Source organism: Scatophagus argus, chromosome 13, assembly GCF_020382885.2.
Source record: "Scatophagus argus isolate fScaArg1 chromosome 13, fScaArg1.pri, whole genome shotgun sequence".
NCBI lineage: Eukaryota > Metazoa > Chordata > Actinopteri > Scatophagidae > Scatophagus > Scatophagus argus.
This window is the reverse complement of record NC_058505.1, coordinates 688,658-710,514: the sequence shown is the minus strand read 5'-3', so window position 1 is coordinate 710,514 and position 21,857 is coordinate 688,658. Positions and strand designations below refer to the sequence as shown.

Here is a 21,857-nt window from a genome sequence, read left to right as displayed (position 1 = left end):
CAGCAGAGGACAGAGACAGCTGGACTTCAGCAGGAATATTTTCACATCTCGCTCTGTGAGCTCAGCACTTATTTGATTTATTTGGACCAAACCAGAGGCGTTTGTGGAAAGACAAACCAGGACGGTTTTGGGGAGTTTTGTTTCGCTTTACGTCTCATTTGAATGAGTTAACGAGGCAGGCCAGACAAGACGGGCTGCGGCGAGCTGGTTAGCATGCTAACCACAGTAGATATCTGAGATGTCAGCAAGTCGGTTCAGCATTTGAAGTTTTTAAGCAAAGTTCTGGAGATTTCTGACACAGTGTACCTTTAAACTCTGAGCGGCAGCCGTAACCTCCAGGTCTCAACTTTGTATGTAAATGTAAACCATAAAAGGTCATTCACTGTCTCAGTGAGGTCAGAGTTTCCACTAACAGTCACTTCCTGTCCAGGGCTGTTGTTTTTACTTTAACCTTCAGACCTTCGCAGTGAATTAAGACAAAGTTAAGTGCTTTTAGCTTGTACACTCTGCTGTGTGTCCTACCTGAATATTTTCTATGGCACATTGTAACTTCTCAAAATAACCACAATGACTGAAGAGATGAGAGTCTCGCCTATAAATACACATAATTACAACTTCATATTCATGTAACTCCTGGGTCTGTGAAAGCTCTGCATGGTGGTTTGTCTCTCTGAGCCCCAAATCAAAACTGCACAGAACAGGGAAGCAGTTTAACAGCTGTAATCACTTCCACAATTCAAACTGTTGTTCCCGAAACCAAATCACATCACAGTGAAGAAATCTGCACTCATGACGTTCAAACAAAACACAAGCAACGAGGTCAACACAAGACCTCAGTGTTCTTTACAGCTCAGGTTAGGATCCTCCTGCTTTGGGACTACACCTCCTTCCCTGTTCGGTCCTCCACATGCTGCAGTCTGGTTTGCACAACAGCTTCATTCAGCTGAAGAACAACGTGCAGCCACCAGAAGCAAGTGGAGCAGAGCTGAAGGAGTGTTTGTGCTGGGAGCAGCTGAGCGGCAGCCTATTTCTGGCTGCATGCTAAATCATCCACGTCAAAGCTCAGGCCCAGAGACCCCTGAGAGAAGTGAGGGGACTCACACCTGCTACTGTTCAGAGCTGCTGTGAGAGAGCAAGAGGAAAAGAAGACTAATTGGCCAGTTTTTCTGTCTCAAAGCGGTGCAGAAGGACTCGAGCTCGGCTAATTAGCAGATCTGAGATCTGCCGCCATTGACGAGACATGTGGACGCCTCTGAGCCGACAGATGAGCAGAGTCGAACAAAGACGGGAAGCGGGGATGGGACGGCAGGCTGTTTCCAGATCAGAGACAGGAGGAGAGGCAGGCCGCCGGCTGCTGGCCTTACATAACACCCCGGACCTGCCTGAACTACAGTCCTGCTTCAGCCCAACAGCACGCAAACCTCCACAGAGCTCAGAGCGACGAGCAGACGACATCAGCCGCTGACTAATACGCACTCGGGATGACTGAGCCCGACAGGATGTGACAAACACTCCTCTGAACACACCACAATACAGAACTTCCTTTAAAAATCAGTCATTTAAACTCTGAGAAGCTACGCTGACTTGCAGGTTTCCAGTTTCATTTGTTCATTAAGCAGAAAATCACTAAAACAACTAAAACTTAAACAGCGCAGCCAGAAGTGTGTGCAGCTTCCTGACACACTGCTGTGCCAGCTTCCTGGAGGGAAACACTGCGCTCACGAAATGTTTCAGGCATGTAAAGTTCCCACACTTTTCATCCAACAGACTGACCTCTGTCTCAACAAGCTCATAATACAACTAAAGAGTCGTGGCTCAGTCGTGGATCAGCGGTTAGGGTGTCGGACCCGTAACCGGTGGAACCCCCACTGCTCCCCGGGCGCTGCACGCGGTCGCCCACTGCCCCGGGTTTGCTGTGTGTGTGTGCACGTCACTTGGGTGGGTTAAATGCAGAGCACGAATTTCGCTGGAGTGAGTTCCCTCCAATGACAAAATATGTCACTTTCTTTCTTTCTAAGAGTGAACGGATGAAGTCACTACTGTCACTGCTGATGTCTGAAACTCTTTTTTTTAATTTGTGGTTGTTTTGTGCCATTCAAACATACGTGGTGTTACACATGCAAAACATCAAACCTATAAAACCAGTTTTTTTTCACAAGGAGTCTGGTGGACCTTCTTTTCTTGACCCTGGACACATGATAACAACTGAGTTATCACCATGGCGACAGAGCAACTCCATCTGCTAATGAAGACATGAAAAAATGCGATTTTGATTTCAGATTATTTTGTCAGGAGTGAACCTACGAGCTCAAGGTGGAAACATCTGAACATCTTGCAGTCACCAAACCTCATAAGGAAAAGGCCCAGTTTTTGATGTACAACATTTTGCAGTCATGGTGCCTACAAAAAGACCGTCGTTATGGCACGAGGTTCTCACTATCACAAACAAACAGCAGGCCACCTCAGCTTTCACCCAGTGGACTTTTAAAGGAGCATGATGGAGGCTGTGCAGTCTGTTTTTACACTCTGCTGCAGTTTTACTGTGTGAGATGAGTCAAAGTGAGACAGCAGTCCACAGGAAGTCCTCCCCACTGCCTCCCCGCCTGCTGAGGTGGATGGCTTAAGCTCCTTTCTGTATTTATCCAGGCCTGGCGAAAGGTCAGAGCTGCCTGAGCAGAGTGGACCAGGATGACGCCGGAGTGCGAAAATGATTTGTGTGCTGCCGGACACGATGGTGATGCAGCTGGACAACCTCAGGTTTGTACCCTTTCACACACGTGGAGTTTCTCAGCTACAGCCTGAGAGCAGCCTTCCAGTCCCCTGACTGGTTGGTTTGTGTTGTGGGCCATAGCAGCAGTGATATCGTGTGGTTTGACCTCAGAGTAAGACATCGACACCAACACTGCTGCTGTGTGGAGACTCCAAACCGTTTATTTATGTCTCACACATGTGGAACAGAAATCACGCACAGTCAGTTTTACCCGGGCTGTTTTGGCCGTGCACCTGTTACTGAGTGCAGCTGAGAGCAGTCTGAACGCTGCTGCCCTCACCAGTCAGCAGCGCTCAGACGCTCGTCTGTTATTAAACCAACTCTTATTACTCTGTTAATGTCTGTTTCAGGTTTCAGACGACTCTGAGGATGAACACAAGGTCCATCAGCCCTGATACACATGAACATACAGGACAGAAGTGTGCGTGTGTGTGTGTGTGTGTGCAGCTTCAGAAGCATGAGAAGCATTCAGTGTGGCTGACTGTGTGTGTGTATGTGTGTGGACAGGTGGTTGACTCTCCTTAGCTCTCAGGCGTTCCCACTGGAGTCGAGTTTCTCTCTCTCTCTCTCTCACACACACACACACACACACACACACACACTCAGTCTGCTCTTGTTCTACGATCTTTATTTAGCAGGAGAATCATAACGCGGGTTTTCCTTTCGTCGTGGCCTCTGCAGGTGCAGGTGCTGCGTTCAGTGTTCCTCAGTCCATCGAAACAGAAACCAGAGTGAGACTCAGGTCTTCTCTGCTCTGATGAAAACCTGATGATGATGGTGACAATGGAGGAAGGTCAAAGGTCACCATGCCCTTCAGACTGGCCACAGCACCAGCAGCTTATACAAGGTATGAAGTAGTAAAATCTACAGAACTATGAGGTGATTATTAGTTTTTATTTTGGTTCAGGCACACATCTAAGCTCCTCTGATGAAGGCAGATAGGTTGTCCATGACTCGGTGACTGGGTCATATGATTGGTTGATTACCAAGCAATTAGCTAGCTAGGTCCTCAGCTTAGCACACAAAAGGAACTACCTCTAACCTGCTAGCAGAGATTAGCATGACCTCAATCACATTATATTTCCTAATGATCCATTTTACTTCACATGCTGAACATAAAACAACATGTGAGCTGCTGACTTCACACTGCTAATGCTAGCTGGCTACCACGTCAGCTACAGGTGTGCTGTCTCTTATCTTTCTGAGCAGGAACTGCTAAATACAGGAAGTTACTTGTTATTTACAACTTTTATATGGTGCCAAGTCTGGAGGTGTGTTGTTATTAAAATAAATTCTCTTTCCCATCAATCATCCCAAGATGTGAGTTACGCTACTAATTCATTTAAAACCTTTTTGTTGACTACATAACATAACACAACCATACACATTACATAGACAAAAGTATCCAGACACCCCTCTTCATGGAGCCGTTCCTCAGGGTTTGGGCTCGGCCCCTGACTTCCAGTGAAGGGAAATCTTAATGCTTCAGCACACCAAGACATTTTGGACAATGCTATGCTTCCAACTTTGAGATTGTGAGCCAGGCCTTTTGGTCCAACATCAGTGTGTGACCTCACAAATGCTCTACTGCATGAATGGGCACAAATTCCCACAGAAACACTCCAACATGTTGTGGAAAGCCTTCACAGAAGAGTGGAAGCTGTTAGAGCTGCAAAGCTGTCTGTGTGTTTACAATGAGACGTCATTAAAGTCCCTGTTGGTGTAATGGGGAGCTGGCCCAATACTTCTGTCTATATATGTAGTCTACTATTTCAGTCCACCCTGAGAACAAATATTACAGTGAGCACAACAGAAAACTGCTGATGAGTGACAGTGAAGACACTCTGACCCTGAAACAAAGAGGCCAGACTCAGTCCAGCATGTGCTGACTTTGAGCCGGTCTGTTTCTCTTCAATCACTCGTTCTGCTACTCAGGAACTAACCAGTCTGAGCCAAAGTTTCTTTATGATTATTATTTCTTCAGTTTTCCAGAACAGCCTGCAACAAAAACATCTTCGCTCTCAGAGGGTTAACAGTCTGACAGGTTCTCACAAGGATTAAACACACACACACACACACACACACAAACAGGCCAACAGAGGCTGCTTTGTCTGTCGACCTGTACACTCCCCTCTGCAGCAGGCAGGTCAGGTCTCCATAGCAGCCAGTAAATACAGCAGCTCTCCTCCAATCACAGCACGCTAACATCACATCATGGCTTTATCAAGATGAGACCATTCAACAGGAAGGAGTGGGGGGGTTAAACCATAGTGAGAACAGAGAGGGGTGTGTCACCGAGACTGACCCAGGCAGCAGATAACACACACACACACACACACACACACACGAGAAAACAGCTCATTATTTCCAGCCTCTAAAGGAGCTGGATTCCCTCAGAAGCAGCAGATGCCTTAAACTCCTAAACGTTTTGTTTGTCTGACAGAAAGACGGACGGATCACATGATTCCACCAACAGGAAACAGCAGATCAGAGTCAGTCTGCATCACTGAAGCACAACAACAAACATTCAGCCCACGTCCCATCAGAGCTCCCTCCTGACATGCCTGCACTGTTTCACCACATTCACATTGTTTCCCTTCACGCTCGGCTCCTTTGATGATGACTGAATGTGCAACATCCAGGAATCAGGATGAACAAATGAATCCTTCAGTTCACCGACTGTGCTGGACTGAAGGAAAAAATATTTTTCTCACACCGGTTAAATAAGTTTGGAGCAGCCCATCACGCCCAATACTGACTTCAACACCTGAGCTCTAATCTAAGTGTGATTTATCGTGACTTTGAGTCAAAGACATTAAACCGTAATGTAAAAGTTGATCTTTAGATTTGTGTTATGGGGTTACGGCGCTGCTACAGTGGAAGTCTTTCCAACCTCTGTGGCCCGAGGACACGTTTCCGAACTCATTTCGTCAGCTAAGACTCCTGAAAATAAAATGTCTTTAAGTTATCTACAATACGTGGGAAGCTAAAGACAAACCACCATCCGCAGGTCATCATGTTCTTTGCACCTTTTTAAAAGTCGAGGAAACGAATCCTCAAACGGTGCCTCTGAGGAGGATTTTAAACCCAGAGGAGCCATCAGCTCCGCCTGAGGTGTTAAACACACTGACGAGGAGGAAGTTACAGCAATTAACAGACTGAAACCAGACAAAACAACACTGTTCTTATGAAGCTGCTCCACTCAAGCTGTGAACAAAGACCCAAAAAGCTGTTACAAAGTGGAGCTTCTGTTCAGAGGATCTCTGAGGGAAACAACCTGTCCAGACTTTCATTATCTGCTGCTGGTTCATGTCACACCGTGTCAACTCTTTAATATGTGTCAAAACTCATATTTGACAGCGAGCAGGCCACAGATCGCCGTGACGACGGTGACAACACCACCTCATTAACAGAAGCTCCATGCAGAATAAGCTGTTGATGAAGTGGCGCACCCTGCTCACAGGCCTGTCACCACAGCTGGCCCACAGACCAGCCTCGCCATACTGCCTGCTGCAGCTGGACCACAGCTGGACACCAGACTGGGACCGGACGCAGCCTCCAGTCTGAGGACAGGGGACACAGTATGGAGGGGATTCACAACAGCTCAGACGAGGACTACGGCTGCGAGAACAAGAAGACACGGCAGGAGAGACGAGAAGCAGCAGAGGACAGACAGAGGTGGACATCAGCAGCTGGACAAAGCGGCGTGCAGAGCAGGAATCAAACCACAGCTGACTGTGGAAAGACAAACCAAGACGGTTTTGGTGAGTTTGATCTGGTTTCTGTCTCGTCTGAATGAAGTGCGTTTGACTCTGGGCTGACGAGGCGGTTCAGCTCGTCTCAGTTCAGTCAGAAGGTGAACGGTCAGGTTTTTTGGACACTTTGTGAGTTTGTTTGTCTGATCGGTGATATTTTCGGCTGTCCATCATGGCAGCTCTGTGTTGCTCAGCCTGAGGTGACGCTCTTTAATATTTAAACACGCTGACCTCAGCAGGAATCGCTGCATTTGCATGTGCAAAGCACATTCTCACAGTGAATCGTCAATCCTGAAAGCAGCCTGCATGCAGGGGCCCAGGGGGTCCTCAGGGGTCAAAGGTGACCAGAGGCGTCGCCTCCCATCAGGGTGACGAGCTGCAGAGGAGAGACGACACACTGAAGGACAGATGGAGGTTTGCTGTCGTCCGGTCTCACCAAACGACAACAAGACAAAGTCGTTCTCGTCACTCCAACAGAAACACACAGTAGGTTTCATTTTCTTTGAATGAAATGATACGATCAAACATCTTTTCTGTTGTCTCTGATGTCCACTGAAGACAACGATCCATAATCCTGCTGTGTCCTCAGTATGAGCAGCACTCCGGGTGAACCCGCAGGACGTCTTACCCGGATATTGATCTGAATCTGAAACTACTGCGGGGTCCAACAGGCCACTTTGGAAAGCCTCCTCAGCTCAGTGCAGCGTGAACCGCCCTGAGAAACAGGAAAAAAGCGAGGCCACGGTCGTCACATGTGGTCTAAGCACACACAGAAGTTTGTTAAAATAAATCCACTTAAATCAGGAAGAGGAAGTCGACATGTCTGTTGACTTAATACTCAGCTCTGAATTATTCAGACTGTGTAAAACCTTTTGGTCCCAGATCACATACAGTACATGTACACAGTGGATGGACCACGTGTTGACTGACAGTTTCATCCGAGTCCACTGTGTGTGTGTGTGTGTGTGTGGAACACGTTTCATCTTTCAAACACTCCGATGGCTGCCAACCAGCCTGTCTTCATTTAACCTGAAGGGTGCATTCACTTGTCCTAAAATATCCCAGAAAAAACTTTTCGTGCATTTGTTTTCCAAGAGAGGAGGCTTCGAGGATGAGGACTTGCAGTCCATTTGGTGAACACATGTGAGTAAAATAAACACCAGGGGTGCGTTCACCATGAAAACGTGTGAACTGCTTTACAAAGGTGTGGTGTCAGAAAGGCCCAGTGTTGAACGCACCACAGTTTAGATCAACACCACAACATGATCGGTTTTGACTTTGACAGACAGGAGCATTTCACAACAACACCTGGACAAATATTTACCAGCAATTAAAATAAACAACAGAAGAGAGAAATTCAGTTTGTAACAAAGGTCGGTTTCTCAAATCTGTCCCAAGTTAAACGCCTTCACACACACACAGTCAGCCACAGGAGACGTTCAGGTGAGCTACCTGTGACGTCTCTGAAGCGTCCTTTCACTTTTCTTTTCTTCAGACGTGCGTCACACACGAGCAAACACTCAGTGTGAAGAGAAAAAGATCGTCAAAAGATCCTCTAATCAAAAGTGAAAGCTCATTTCCATCGATTTCCGATTCAGTATCTCAGTATCTGTGGCAGCATTACTGAGTTGACTGAAACGAGACATTGTGGATTAAATAGGAGACTCGGTCTGGGTCAGAGGAGGCGGTCTGTACTGCTGCTGAGGATCTCTGCATGAGAACACACACTCGTTACCGTCTGGCTCAAAACATCACGTGTGCACATCATGTCGCGTTCCAGCGGAAAACGGAATTAGCATAACTTAACCTTCAGCCCGGCAGCTCGGCAGAACGCTGCACACTGAGAATGAATAGAAATGTGTGAAGCAGCTGCACGCCGACCTGGAGCTCTCAACCAGCACGAGGACTCGCAGAGACTTAAACAGGAAGCGCAGAAACCCCCTGAACCTTCAGCTGCTCGAGTCACGTTCGCGTCGTGTGGGAATCGTGAGGTCAGACACATCCCATAACACCCCACCCCTTCGCCACGCGGACCCACCGGTCCACAGCTTGCAGTCGTACAGCCGGTGATACCGACTGATACGAGCCAACCGTCATTTTGTCGTATTGACCATCACAGCGATGAGAGACCACGTCACCAGGTTTTCACCAGATTTCTATGGTCTACAGGACAGAAGACGTCAGCGTAAAAACATCTCAGAGGAGAGGAGCGACCACAGCTGCGACTAAATCTTTCATCTATAAAACCAAAAGAAACTCGGCTAACATTCACATTGAAGCTGCACTGATTAGCCGACTGAAAGAAAATTAATCGCTAACTGCTGGGCAAATCCATGAATTGTTTCAAACATGACTTGATGAGAATTTTTTGACATTTTATGGATTAAATAATCAATCATAAAAATGATCAGTGCATTAAATCACTGGAGTCCTAATTCACGCAGCATTTTTCATAAAAATGACTTTGGTGTTGAATCATTTCTAAAATTTGTTGATTAATTTGCTGCTGATTGGCTCCAGCTGTACAAGGTGACTCAGCATTGACTCAGCACTTTACATGGCTTTGGATCTTTGGTGTTATGTTGTCATGTTTAAGCCTCACAGCTCTGCTGCCAAGTCCAGTGACGGACAGGATGTGAACATGTGAAGGTAAACCTCTCCTACCGGACTCTCCTCCTTCAGTCTGGGGCTCGTCCCTGAGGACTCTGCTGATCCTCCGGGAGAACGAGGTGAGGAAGCTGCCGATGGAGGGAGCTCGTCGCTCTGCATCCGATCCCACCTTCCTGAGCGCCGTCCTCCCGGTGTCGCGGCCTGTACCGGGCTCAGACAGGGACCTGAGGTAGGGGAAGATCCTGCGCAGAGAGCCGGACCCCGTCTGGCCTTCGTGGCCCGTAGAGAACTGATCTGTGGTGTTGAACCTCGGCAGGCTAGGCAGCCGCAGGTGATGGGGCTCTCTGTCATGTCCTTTGCCCTGAGGGACGGCCATCTTGGCTGCCCTTGGTGCCAGGCAGCCATATGTCCTCCACTTGTATCGGTCCAAGGGTTGCTCAGGAGCTGGCTGGGGGTTGGGTCTCTGCCAAGGCTTCCTGTGACGGTGCCAGCGGTACGAGGCCTGACAGGGACTCTGGACGGGACCCTCGCAGCCCTCAGGCAGAGTTCTACTTTCACTCATGGTCCAGCTCACAGCGACTTCCTGCAGGCAGCAGGAGCGAGCAGATGGAGGCCTGTAACGCAGCTCAAACAGCTGCTTTGTGGACAGCCGTGCTCCAACACGCTCATGCTAGCATAACCACACTCGTGTGCTGCGTCGAGCTGCGTGTGCGGCCGCCGAGGAGTCGTCAGGTCGGGCTTGTCTTCATGTCGACGACGATCTGATGTCTCGCTCTTTCTCAACAGGTCGCTCACTGTCTTCCTGGGAGGAAGTGGAGCGTCAGATGAAGACAAAGTTTTTTTAAAGCTCGGCCAATCAGGGTTCACCAAACACCAAACCAGCAGACTGTGGTTTCCCCTGTGAGGAGGCTGGAAACTGAAACTGCACACACAGTTGAGTGTGTCAGGCTTCTTGTTTGTCCTCGTTAGTTCACAACCTTTGTCTCATCGGTCGAACTGCATTTGTTTTTTTAACAAATCATCATCACATTCCAGATTTCAGGTTAAAAGATAAGGAAACTACAGACGATCTCCACATACTGCAGCGCAGGCTTGTTTCGCTTTGCTGTCGGCTCATCCTGGCAGTGTGAGTTTGTCTTCACAGACTGACCGGCAGTGGATCAGTCCGTTAAATTCTAAATATTCATGACCATTAAAGAACCTGCAGGGCGCGAGGCCTCTGCGTTAAGACAGACGTCCTGCAGGCAGGAGACATGTCCAGGCCTGGTGAGAAGCCTCCTCTTCATCAGCCCTCTGGGAGGGAAGGTATTTGACTGTGCTGCAGGTTTCAGAGGTCTGAAAGCTGAGCGGCGGCAGGACGAGAACTCGGCCTGCCTGTTGATTCATATGGAAACGAGGAGGTTTGTTGTTTTCCATGTGATGCTTTCAGCTGAGTCACACAGAAGGAAAAAGAGCGAAGATCTCAGTTTCTGTTCAACAGACAAACTGCTCTGAGCCTTTTCATTCATCTTCTCCCTGAAATGTGTTTGCAGGGCCACAAAGAGAAGCTGTGAAATAAATAAACAGCACTGGTGGTTTGGTTTGGACGTGTGTGTGTTCACAGGCCTCTTACTGATGTAACACACACACTCACACACACTGAACACTGGAGCTCCAACAAATACTCAGTTAATGGCTGAGGAAACTGAACTCCAGCTTCTTAAATGTCATTTGCTGCTTTTCTTCGTCACTTGGGACAGTAGACGAAGAGTCTTTGGGTTTCGGACTGTCGGTCAGACTTCTTCAACAAGAAGAAATGATTTGTGCTCTGGGAAACTGTGATGTGACGTTTTACAGACTGCATAATCAAATCAAAATGTAGTGAAACATGAAAACTCAGAGAGCTCAGAGAGCAAACCGGTCTTGTCTCGTCAAACACGTAACGTACCTCAAGTCAAAGATCTTACGAAGTTTTACATTTTATATCAGCAGATATTTGCAATATTTGTGAACAGAAAGAAAAAAGAAAGAATTTCCCTTCGGGGATAAATAAAGGAATTCTAATTCTGAGAATGAGACAAAGAAGTTACAGATTAGAGATGTGAGTCCATGATTTCCCCTTCAGCTAAAATACTATCAGCCCAAGAGTTTGTAAATGACTTTCTCTCTGGTTTTCCCACTGGTTTTCTTCTTCTGCTTCCTGAGGTGAGCCGACACGCTGCCCTCAGTGACCCACATGTCAGTATTTATTGGATAACGAAGCGGCTGGTGTCCAGGACGCCGCGGCTGCATGTAGGTCAGTGCTAAGACCCAGGCGGGCTAAGCCGAGGAGTCCTGGACGAAGCCAAGTCGTCTTCTGACAGACTGGTCAGAAGACGACTTGGCGTCAGCGTCCTTCAGTCCATCACGGAGTCCAAGGGGACCCCTTCAAACAGCCCAACACCCAGACATATTCAGCATCATCACTTACTGCAGATCATCAAAATAATCTTCTGACAATCAGCACTTCAGATTTTCTTTGTCAGTACTTCACTTTACTCTGAAGGTTTCTGTCAACAAATCCCATTTAACAAAATATCTCAAACTCATTTTTGTCTGAACAAGAAGTAAAAGAAATCTCTCTCATGGCCGTCAGTGCTGCACTGAGCCCGACTGAGTCCGACTTGAATCCTGAAATCTAATTGATTCCACTGATTCACCAGGACAGGAGGGGGAAACCAGCTCAGATGTTCCATCAGATGCCACTTGGTCCACTTCTCATCTCCATCCTGTCGGAAAACGGGAGCAGCAGCTTCCAGCTAAAAATAACCAGCAGCCTTAAAGAGAGCAGCAGAGGGGGGACACGGCCCTCTGGAATCCTGGGTAAATCAGGCCTTCACTGATCTCAGAACTGACGTCACTTCCAGAAAGCAGACAGGAAGTCACAGTGAAGACCCTGCTGTCACGCAGAAACTTCACACTGACATGTTTTCACTTCAGAACGGATCAAAGTCCGAGTCTGTCTGAGCCAACCAGGACTTCAAACCGCGACCAGGTTTAAAAACTCCAAACAGACAACGTTTGCTAGCTTCACTTTACTCATATCAACATTCACATTTCAAAGCACCATGAGCCGCATCGCGTCCTGCCAGCTAATTGTTAGAGCCTGGGGTGAAAAAGAGAACCAACATGTTTAAGAACAAAGGAAGTATGAGACCTGTGTGCTTAAAGGGACAGTCCACCCCAAAATCAAAAGCAGAGGCTCACGCTCCTGACAGCACAAGATGTAAACTGTAACATTAGCTTAGTTAGCTTAGCTCAGTAGCTGCGCGTTTCATTGTGCGCGGTGATACGTCAAGAATACAGTTCCTCTATGAAGGTGCTGATAACAAGTTCTGTGGATTATCTGAGTAACCGAGACATCGCTGATGAGTTTGCCAACGTGTTTTAGGCAGACGTCTACAGCCGAACTCTCCAAAACTCTGCAGCTCACACCAACACCATCAGGACGGATGAACTGCACGACAGGGAAGAGGAACGTACAGCACAAGGCTGATGCATCCTCTCAGTCTTCATAAAGTCCAGGACACAACAAGAGCAGCTGAGGGGCTTTAAGACCTGATCTGTGTGTGTTTTTCCACTGTGTGTCCTGAAATAGTCGACAGCTTATTTTTGTCCAGAGAAGCTCGACTCCTGTTTTGTTTCAGAGGGGAAATCCTGTCTCAGCGCCCGCCATCATCCAGATAACAGCCGGCCCTGGAAGGAACTTTCCATTTCCTCCTGTGATCAGCCTGCATTGTCCTGAAGTCCAGCACAGAACTGAACCCTCGGCGGGGTTAACTCCTGTTCAGAAGAACACCAATAAAACGCTGCTGCTTTTAGCATCAACACACTTCCACTCATGTTGTTTCCACCTGGACCACCGCAGCAAACAGAGTGAATTTCTACAGGAAACACAAACCAGGCGACAGTCCATTCCTGCGGCCCGCCAGACACCTCAGCAGGAAGCTCAGGTGTGAATTAACCTGACAACAACACACTCCCAGAATCCTGACGGCTGAAACCCTGAAGGCTGCAGAACAGACTGTGGTCCTGGTCTCTGACCCGCTTCACAGTAACAGACCAGTCATCCGTTCATTTTCCAGGCAGAAATCGAGACGAACGCCTGCAGGCTCCGGCCGGCGGACTCACATCGCTCACTCATCCAAAGAGTATTTACTGTTCGAGCTCAGTGCTGCGTCCAAAACCACCTTCCAACACTTCCACAAAGACATGAACACAACAAACTTTACAGGACAGAACATAAAGTTAAAGCTATGACACCTCCCAGAAAAAAAACACTGCAAAATCACATCAGGAATATATTATCATTTAAATATAAAACATGTCAAGATTTTAGTCAGCAGTTTAACCTTAAGTCAAATACACTGAAACCAAATCTGCTCTGTAAGAACGACACGATAAAGTAATTTTTTTTAAATTTCCAAACATCACAGCAGTGCTACAATACACCACTTGGTGAGTGATCGGGTTTGATTATTGATTGAAAACAAAGGGCTGATTTAATCTGACAGAACACGTCACGGTTCAGGATTAACTGAAATCATACAACATATGCTGTCATGTGGCGGTGAGTCGACTTAGCGTCCGACAGATGACCGCTCACGCTCAGCAGGGGGTCAGCTTTAAACGGGCTTACACACAGCAGCTTTCTCCACATAAAACCCACTGAGACCGACAGCAGCCTCGCACTTCCCTCAGCACATCAGGCTGATTATCAGAGCTGGAAATGAGCAGAAACTCAGTCCCTCGGCATGCAAAGTGTGACTGGGTGGTGAAGCTAGGCTAGCAGTTTCCCCCTGCCTCCAGTCTCTGTGCTAAGCTAGGCTAAACACGTCCTGGACCTCTCTGAGACATTGGACTGTGCCCAAGAAAAGCTGATCAGAGTGAGGTGAACTCATCTCATGGACGACAGCCTGCCTGGCCTGGCAGCTGACCACACTCCATGCTCAGCAGGCCTCAGGGGGGCGGTATGGAGCTCATCAGAGCGTTTCCACGACCACGGTGTTTACGTTTCCTGCGTGTTGGACCAAATCTGCGTCAAACTGCTCACCTGTTGGATTGGGATCAGTGTTGGTTCGTGCTACAGCGCCCCCTAGCGGCAACGCTCACACTTTACAGACTGAAACAACTTCTTAAATTAACTTTCATACGTGTCTGTGTTCACATACAACCAAAGATTCTCTATAGCAGAGATGGCCCACTACAAGCTGCAGCAATGCCATGAAATGGGACACACTTCCTGTCTCCTAAGAGTCCCCCCCTTTAAAGAAGCAGAAACATATCAGCATTTATTGTTGAAAATAAGAATGACAACACCAGCCATCAGACTGAATAATCCAGGTTAAAAATCTCAGCCTCAGCCTCACTGACTGAACTCTGAGCTGAATGATGTCCAGCAGTCCAACAATGAGCTCAGTTCTCACATTTTCACTCAGCGAGGAGGCCCTGAAGGCATCGCAGCGGCAGCCATCGCTGAATCTATTTGAGGTGTGTGATGGCAAAGCCGGAGTCCTGCCGGGTGAGATCACCGGCACAAACCGGCTGCTGACATCACAGGCTGCCAACACCGGGGGAGGGGAGGCAGAGCAAACATCCTGACTCGGCCCTGCTTCCACTGATACCAGCGCTGCATTCAAGGTTCATGGGAACAAACACCGCTGCACATTCAAAAGTTTTTCATTTTCTGCCCGTAGTGAAACGTTTAGCCTGATTAGCCTGATGCTAATTGTTTTGTTCACTTTAAAGGCAAGAACGATTCTCTTAGTTTTGTGTGGCAGTAAACTCAATACGTCGCCTTCAGGCTTTTTTCTTCACATTTCCATACAAAAACATGAGTGCATCATTCATCAAAGTAACAGCTGGAGTTATTGATCAATACAATAAGTCAAAGTGATTATTTTCAAAAACATTAAAACTAATCAAATCACAATAAAATCTGTTGATTAAACCCTCAGATGAGCTGCTGTGTCAGAAATAAAAACCACAGCTGACTGGAACGACACATCAGCCGGTGCTCACATCAACGATCTTGATATTGATCACTTGGATTTTCAAAGATTTGTGACTCAGATGATTTATCTGTCAAACTGTACCTCAAACGCAACACAAGAGCCGATTTGTTTTGAATCCGAAGGTCTGGTGCCTCTTAAAGGCAAATACGGTTTAAGATAAAGTCGACATCTGTGGAGCAGAGCTGGACGTGTCCTGGCCTCGCGTCCCTGCTGTGGACTCATGTGTATGTGCAGGTGAACCGATCAGGTGTGGACAGCTTTACATCATCGCACCTGTTCTGACCCACAGCGCTGACTTCTTTCACTTCCTGCAGAGCCAAGCGAAGGGGACAAACCTCGGCGCAGCGGAGGGGGTTACCATCATGGAAAAGAGGTCCAGCTGGACTTGACCCGCACACCTTGGGTCAGAGAGACGCGGCCGCTCGTGGTCGTGTTTCCATGACTTTCCCGTGGAGATTGGTGCTGTTTTCACTCATGTGAAGCTGCACACAGAGCATCAGCAGTGAGAAGATCACAGCAGCAACTCCGACCAGGAAAAGTCACGCCAACACAAGTGAGAGCGTCTGTCATGGAGGAGTTTCATATGCTGATTGATTTGTCACTTACTGATCACAGCGGGACAGGAGGTTTAAAATGGAAGCTGGCGAAGGCTGGAGACACCACCACGGTGGGCGGGCTGTGGAGCCGGAGGGTCTCATCAGTTTAAAGTGGCGGGAAGAGGCTGACACAAAGTCAAACTCCTCCATCACAGTTTGGTTTGACAGCCTGTCAGGTGAAACTCAGAGGCTCTGATGGTCTGTCCATCATGTGATGGACACATGATGGACAGACGAGTGAGAGCTGTGCTCAGTGTTGTCTTTGGAGGTTTGGGTCTCTCACTGATGGATGAGCTAAGACCACCAAACACACTGACTATTTATGTATTTGTGTTTCCCATGTCAGAACCGATCAGGCTCAGCTCAGAGCTTTAATTCCTCCTACTTTGGACTCAGCAGTTTGGTCTGGTGACGGACCCGGAACCCGTCCTGTATGAGACCTCTGACCCCTCTGGAAGGGAACTACATCTGAAAACTGAAGGGGTGAGGACTAACAGCAGAAGAAACAGGCCGTGACCTCGGCCTCGGCCCCCGGCTGTGACCGGCCCCTCCACACGGTAACCGACTACCTGCTCACACGGTAACGAGGTCGGCTAAGCCGTGGGCGTCCGTACCGCCTCCCCTCCCCGTGTCACTGCTTTACTTACCGTAAACTCGGAGCCAGCCCTGCTGCTGTGACACGGTGTCCACCAGGATCCGGTCCACCAGGGGATCCAGGAGGCTCAGTCCGCCGTGCAGAGAGTCCACGTCGCCTGCCACCGAGTCCGTCTCCATATCCAAACGGGAAAAACTTGTTGTGTTTAAAAGAAACCCTCCAGAAGTGTCTGTTAACGCCGGCAATGTGAGTTTAAGTGTTCACACGACGCCGTGAAGCGTTAAAAGTCCAAGTGTAGTCCGACTCATGGGAGAGTTTTGTCGCTGTCTGAGCGCCCGGTTGCTCCTAGCTAGCCGTTAGCTGAGGCGGCCGGCGGCGGTCCGGCAGCCCGGCTGGCTCTCCCTCATTGTTCCGCTCTCCCGGGTTAGCTCAGCGGCCTTTAAACTTCCAGCAAACCGGGGTCTGGGAGAAGCGGGGAGCCGCTTGCTGTCCTGCCCCTGAAAAGTTCGGCTAGAAGCCTCTGCTAACTCCCGTGTGAGCGGAGCGACGGTGCGGTCAGTGCGGCTCCAGCGGATGCCCCTCACTCTGCCGCCGCTGCTGCTGCTGCTCACACGCTCCGCCGAGCGGCGCCGGACACGAGCCGCGACCCCGCGAGACCCGCGCGCTCCCGCGAGAGCGCGCATCCAGCATCACGTCCATTACTGCATCCTGTGCTACTACCACCCTTGAAATACTGCGGTACAAAGTCCTGCAGTGAAAATGTTACTCCAGTAAAGTACTGAAGAGTACTCAGAGTACTGCAGTAAAGTGTCCCCTGTTGTCCTGTCCTGTCTGACCTCAGATCAGCTGGCTGTGACTCCTGCAGGAGTTTCCTGTTGGATCCTGTGGACCAGAGTTCGTTCAGTCCAACCAACAGTCCAAAGCTCAACATGATCACAAACACATTCAGAAGATTCAAACCACTCAGAGCAAAAGCAGCAAAGCTTCCCAGCCAGCACACGTTTTCACAGGAGCAAACACTGAACACATCATCACATCACCTCAGTGTAGGAAGGAGCCGCAGCAGCTCCTTCATCCCCACTGCTGTTACACTGTATGATTCTATGGTCGAGTCCTCTTTCCTCCCTTATGAGGACTTGTATATAGCTTTATAGTGTACTGTTTTTACTTACCGTGTAAAGTGTTAATTTATTTTACCTCTACATCCTTTTGTTTCCTGTTTTTGCACACTCTTTGCTTTTTGCACTCCTCTTCTGTCCTTGTGAGCTGCCACAACAAGTGAATTTCCCCACTGCGGGATCAATAAAGTTCATCTTATCTTATCTTAATACAGCTGATCAGTTATTGATTAATGGACTGATGGCTTCATCTGTACTGTGTGAACTGCTGGGGAGTTTAATTTAGAACAAAACATCAGATTTCATCAACTTTTTGTGTGTAAATCTCTTCATTTGTAAAGTAAACAAAGCTTTCAGATACACAAAGTGAAGTGAAACGTTCATATTTGTGGTGGTGGAAGAATGAAAAGAAAGGTACAATTACTTCAAATTCGTACTTGAAAAATGTTGACATATTATTATAAATCAGTTTTGGCTTCCTATCTCAAAGTTGACAATTTTACAGTTTTGACTTATTTATTAATTGTATTCGGTATTAGACATGAATTATACCTAAAAATGTTACTGTCTTACTTTCTCGTGACTTTGACTTAACTCACAGTTTTGACTGACGTCATAAATTTGTCATGTCATGTCGATATCAGCATCGTGTCGTGAAAACAACTAAATGTGTGTGTGTTCGTGTCCGTGGCTTCATTCCTTATTATCAGTCTGGGCTGACTTCGTCCTCCTTGCTGGGATGTCATAAAACAAAGTCTGACTCGTATTTTCCTGAACTTCCTGTTGGTGTGGCGGCTTGCGATCAGCTCCTGCGGGATGAAGCCCACACGTCTGATGCTGCACCCAACAGGCTCCGCCCTCCTGCAGACTGACGGACAGGACTCTGCCTCCACCTGCTGGTCACTGCAGGTCATCACAGCTTCTCTCTTCGCTTTGGGGAAACGTCTATGGCACATGGAAATAAGTGAACATTAAATCAAAATAAGGACAAAAAACACAACAAAAACCCGTCATTGGAAATGCTGTGCATTTCCGAGTGCATTGTGAATAATCCCTTTCCAAATTGCGTTTGAGTTGATTCAAATTAAAGCGTCTTAAGTCGTCGTTGAGGTTTGGACATTTTATTCTGAAGGAGTGGGAGCGGAATTTCCGCAGTGAGTGAGTGACGGTGACGCTCTGAGCGCCGGTACCGTGACAACCGGACTCTTTGTGTATTTACTGTGTGCTCTGAGCCCCGGGATGTCCAGCCTGCGCTTTTTAAAGACTCTGGTGACCGAGAGGCTAACGGCGGCGGCGGAGGAGATCCTGGTGCTGGTGGAGAGGGTGATGGTAGAGTACCAAGAGGAGCTGACCCGTCTGTCCAGACCGGCTGACTGGAAGCGGAGTTCGGACGGAGATCCGCCGCCGAGCCGCAGACTCACAGGTCCACTTTAACACGTTTCTGTTTGCACTGAGTCAGCGACACAAAACCTGCTGAGTCAGCACCTGTAACAGCTGCAGGAACAAGCCCCAAACATCTGGATCTTTTTGTTCACAGTCAGAACTATCAGACAGAATTTTATAGTTCCTCTTTTATCGATAAAACATTAACAGTGTGTTCTGTATTTATTATACATTTCACCATGAAAGTGAATCTGTCCCTACCTGTTAATGATGAAGGGATCTTTAATGAATCATGAAATCATGAAATGTTTCAGACTACTAGACACATTTTCTCCTTCCCCTCTGTGTAGAAAACCCCTGGATCGCCCCCTGGTGGCTGGCTGCAGAACAGCTCATAAACCCCTCCCCCTTCACTTCAGCCAATGGGACATCAGCTAAACTAAAAACTCAAATAAATGTCAAATACATTTTTCATAAAGATGGTTTCTGTCATTGTAGGCAGTTCTGATCACGCTGATGTATAATTTATTTTTGAGATCCTCTGCTGGGTTGCTAAGGCCAGGTCCGTCTTTACAGGTTGGTCCAGTCTCCGTGTTAGCTAGGCCAGCTGATGACGACGGCAGCTGACAGTCTTGAGACGGCCGTGTTGGTGCACAGCCAGACTCTCACAGCTTTTCTAGCACTCCTGCACTGGGCTAGCGATAGTTAGCATATCCACCATGTTTGCCACAGGAGTTGCTTGAGTTGCTGTACGGTTACACATTGAAAATGTTCTGGGTTGGTGCGGTACAGCTTGCCGTGACAATCTGGGTAATATAAACATGCTTTGAAACTTTGTCGCCACAGTTTTATCCCAGCCTCAGTCCATCTGCCTTGAATCCCAGCCTGCAGTTTTACTAAACCAGACTCTCCTCCTCTGCAGACGCTCAGTGGCTCGATGGCTTCGATCTCCAGCAGCAGGAAGATGTGGGACAGCTGGAGCCACTCACCATCAAGCAGGAACAGGTGTGGAGTGGGCCGGAGGAGCAGCCAGAGACTCCCACCATCAAACAGGAGCAGGAGGGGGAGGAGCAGGAGGAGGTGTGGAGTGGCCCTGAGATTCATGCTGAAGCTCCTCAGATGACGGTGGAGCAGGAGGCCAAAGGCTTCATCTACAGCCTGGAGTGTAAGCGCGAGCAGCCTCAGGTGGAGGCTCTGAAGGCGCAGCTGAAAGATGAGAACATCCTGCCGAGCACTTCCTCAAAGCTGACTTTTGCACCACAGTTCAACCCCCCGGCAGACCTCCCGGCTCCTGCAGCCGCTCAGACTCAAGACGCTGACAGCAGCAGCACTTCCTGTTGCTGTAAAGTTTGCGGTAAGACGTTCAGCTACCGCGGGTTTCTGATGAACCACGTAGAGATCCACGCTAACGAAGAGAACTGCCTCTGCGGCGTTTGTGGAAACCTGCTGCCCGACAGAAAGAAACTGCTGGAACACCTGCAGACTCACGTCAAGATCCACGTCTGCCAGTTCTGCAGCAAAACCTTCCGGGGGCATATCGAGCTGGAGGTGCACACGCGCAGCCACACGGGCGAGAAGCCATTCAGCTGCCACGTCTGTGGGAAGAACTTCAGCCGCAAAGGCAACATGGCGATCCACATGAGGACGCACACGGGCGAGAAGCCACACCGCTGCGGCGTATGCGGGAAGTGCTTCAACATCACCTCGTCTTTGATCCGTCACTCCAGGACACATTCTGGAGAGAAGCCCTACAGCTGCCGCTTCTGCTTCAAACGCTTCACCAGCAGCTCAGACATGAAGACCCACATGAGGACGCACACCGGAGAGAAGCCCTACACCTGCCCCGTCTGCGGAAAGGGCTTCCCCCTCAGCACGCCGCTCAAATACCACATGAAGCACCACACGGAGGAGCAGCCATACCGCTGCAGCAAGTGCAGCAGGTGCTTCAGTGACGTCTACACACTGCGACGACACATGAAGACTCATGGCGAGAAGCCACTGTGACAAAATCAAACCATTTGAAGCCTGGAGTTTGTTCTTTTACTCCTGTTGTCATGTTTAGCTGTGATTTCAGACAGGAAGTCCTAATATGGTTAAAGGGGTGGAGCCAAAATCATCACAGCTGAATCTGACAGGGTGGGAAGGTTCGTTTTTTAGTTAGTTAGTTTTTGAACAGCCTTTCAGACAAATGTGCTTTTGGGCCAACGGGATGCTGTTCAGACTATTGGGATTTTGAATTTATGGGGTGACTTTTCATCTGCTCTTTTTTCTTCCCGTTTGTTTTGTTATACTAATTTTGGCCACTAGAGGCTGAAGTGCACCTCAGGACTAAAGTCATTCTCCGCGAACTCTAAACACAAAGTTATTGTCATGTCTAGAAGTGGCTATAAGTGTTTTTAATCAGCATCAATCAGTGGTCAGCATTAGCTAGGCTGATGTCATGCTAGCTAGCAAGTGAGAAACGTATTAATTTGATGTTCATGGGTAAGCAACAGGTACAAGCTGTTTATTGGGATCTTATTCATGATAACATAATGATGTCGCCCCTTCTCAGTGGAATATTAAAAAAATCAAAAATAAAAATAACAGCATTGTTGCTTCATAAGAACGTCCCAGGTTCGAGTCGCCGGCGGGGGCACTTTCCATGTTCTCGCTGCACAACTGCACTGGTGTGGCTTTTCTCCGGGTGCTCCAGTTTCACAACATCAAAACTACACCGTAGTTACTATGATTGTGTGACAAATGATGTTTCTTCTTCATGTATTAGTCTAAACCAGCAGGGAGTGTACTGGTTGTAGCTGTTAGCTAGTCATGAACAACACGTTTCACTCGCCATCAGGCTAATGTCAGTATAGCTAATGCTAACGGCAGATTAGCGCCGGTCAACAACATTTCTCATCAAAAGAAAGACGTGACTGTAATGTTACCAGTTGTTTACTGACATCCTTACTTGAGTAAAAGAAAATGTCTTAAATTATTTGGCAATAAATGTACTTAA

The 21,857-nt window shown here is 48.1% G+C and overlaps 2 protein-coding genes across 5 annotated transcripts in view; one reads left to right on the top strand and one right to left on the bottom strand.

Moving 5' to 3' along the window:
- The window catches only part of rasal2 (RAS protein activator like 2), a 46,541-nt gene extending 29,993 nt beyond the window's left edge, over positions 1-16,548 (bottom strand). The window contains exon 1 of one of the 4 annotated variants that reach the window (XM_046407473.1): positions 16,411-16,548. In XM_046407473.1, the coding sequence (XP_046263429.1) occupies positions 16,411-16,537 (127 nt within the window). In that variant the 5' untranslated portion in view covers positions 16,538-16,548. Of the gene's footprint in view, positions 1-9,189; positions 10,224-16,410 lie in introns of those variants that run through there. The other 3 variants (XM_046407472.1, XM_046407471.1, XM_046407470.1) reach the window with 3 other exon arrangements.
- A 2,103-nt stretch (positions 16,549-18,651) lies between these two features.
- Positions 18,652-21,552, top strand: LOC124070023 (zinc finger protein OZF-like). The gene is made up of 2 exons (XM_046409613.1): positions 18,652-18,899; positions 19,782-21,552. The coding sequence occupies exons 1-2, from the start codon at positions 18,716-18,718 to the stop codon at positions 20,861-20,863; spliced, it is 1,266 nt and encodes a 421-aa protein (XP_046265569.1). The 5' UTR covers positions 18,652-18,715; the 3' UTR covers positions 20,864-21,552.
- The last annotated feature ends 305 nt before the right edge of the window (positions 21,553-21,857 follow it).

Excerpts from the sequence above, each read along its gene's own strand:
- LOC124070023 (XM_046409613.1), top strand. The coding sequence starts at position 18,716 with ATGTCCAGCCTGCGCTTTTTAAAGACTCTGGTGACCGAGAGGCTAACG. Across the intron at positions 18,900-19,781 it reads GCCGAGCCGCAGACTCACAG|ACGCTCAGTGGCTCGATGGC; the intron begins GTCCACTTTAAC and ends CCTCCTCTGCAG.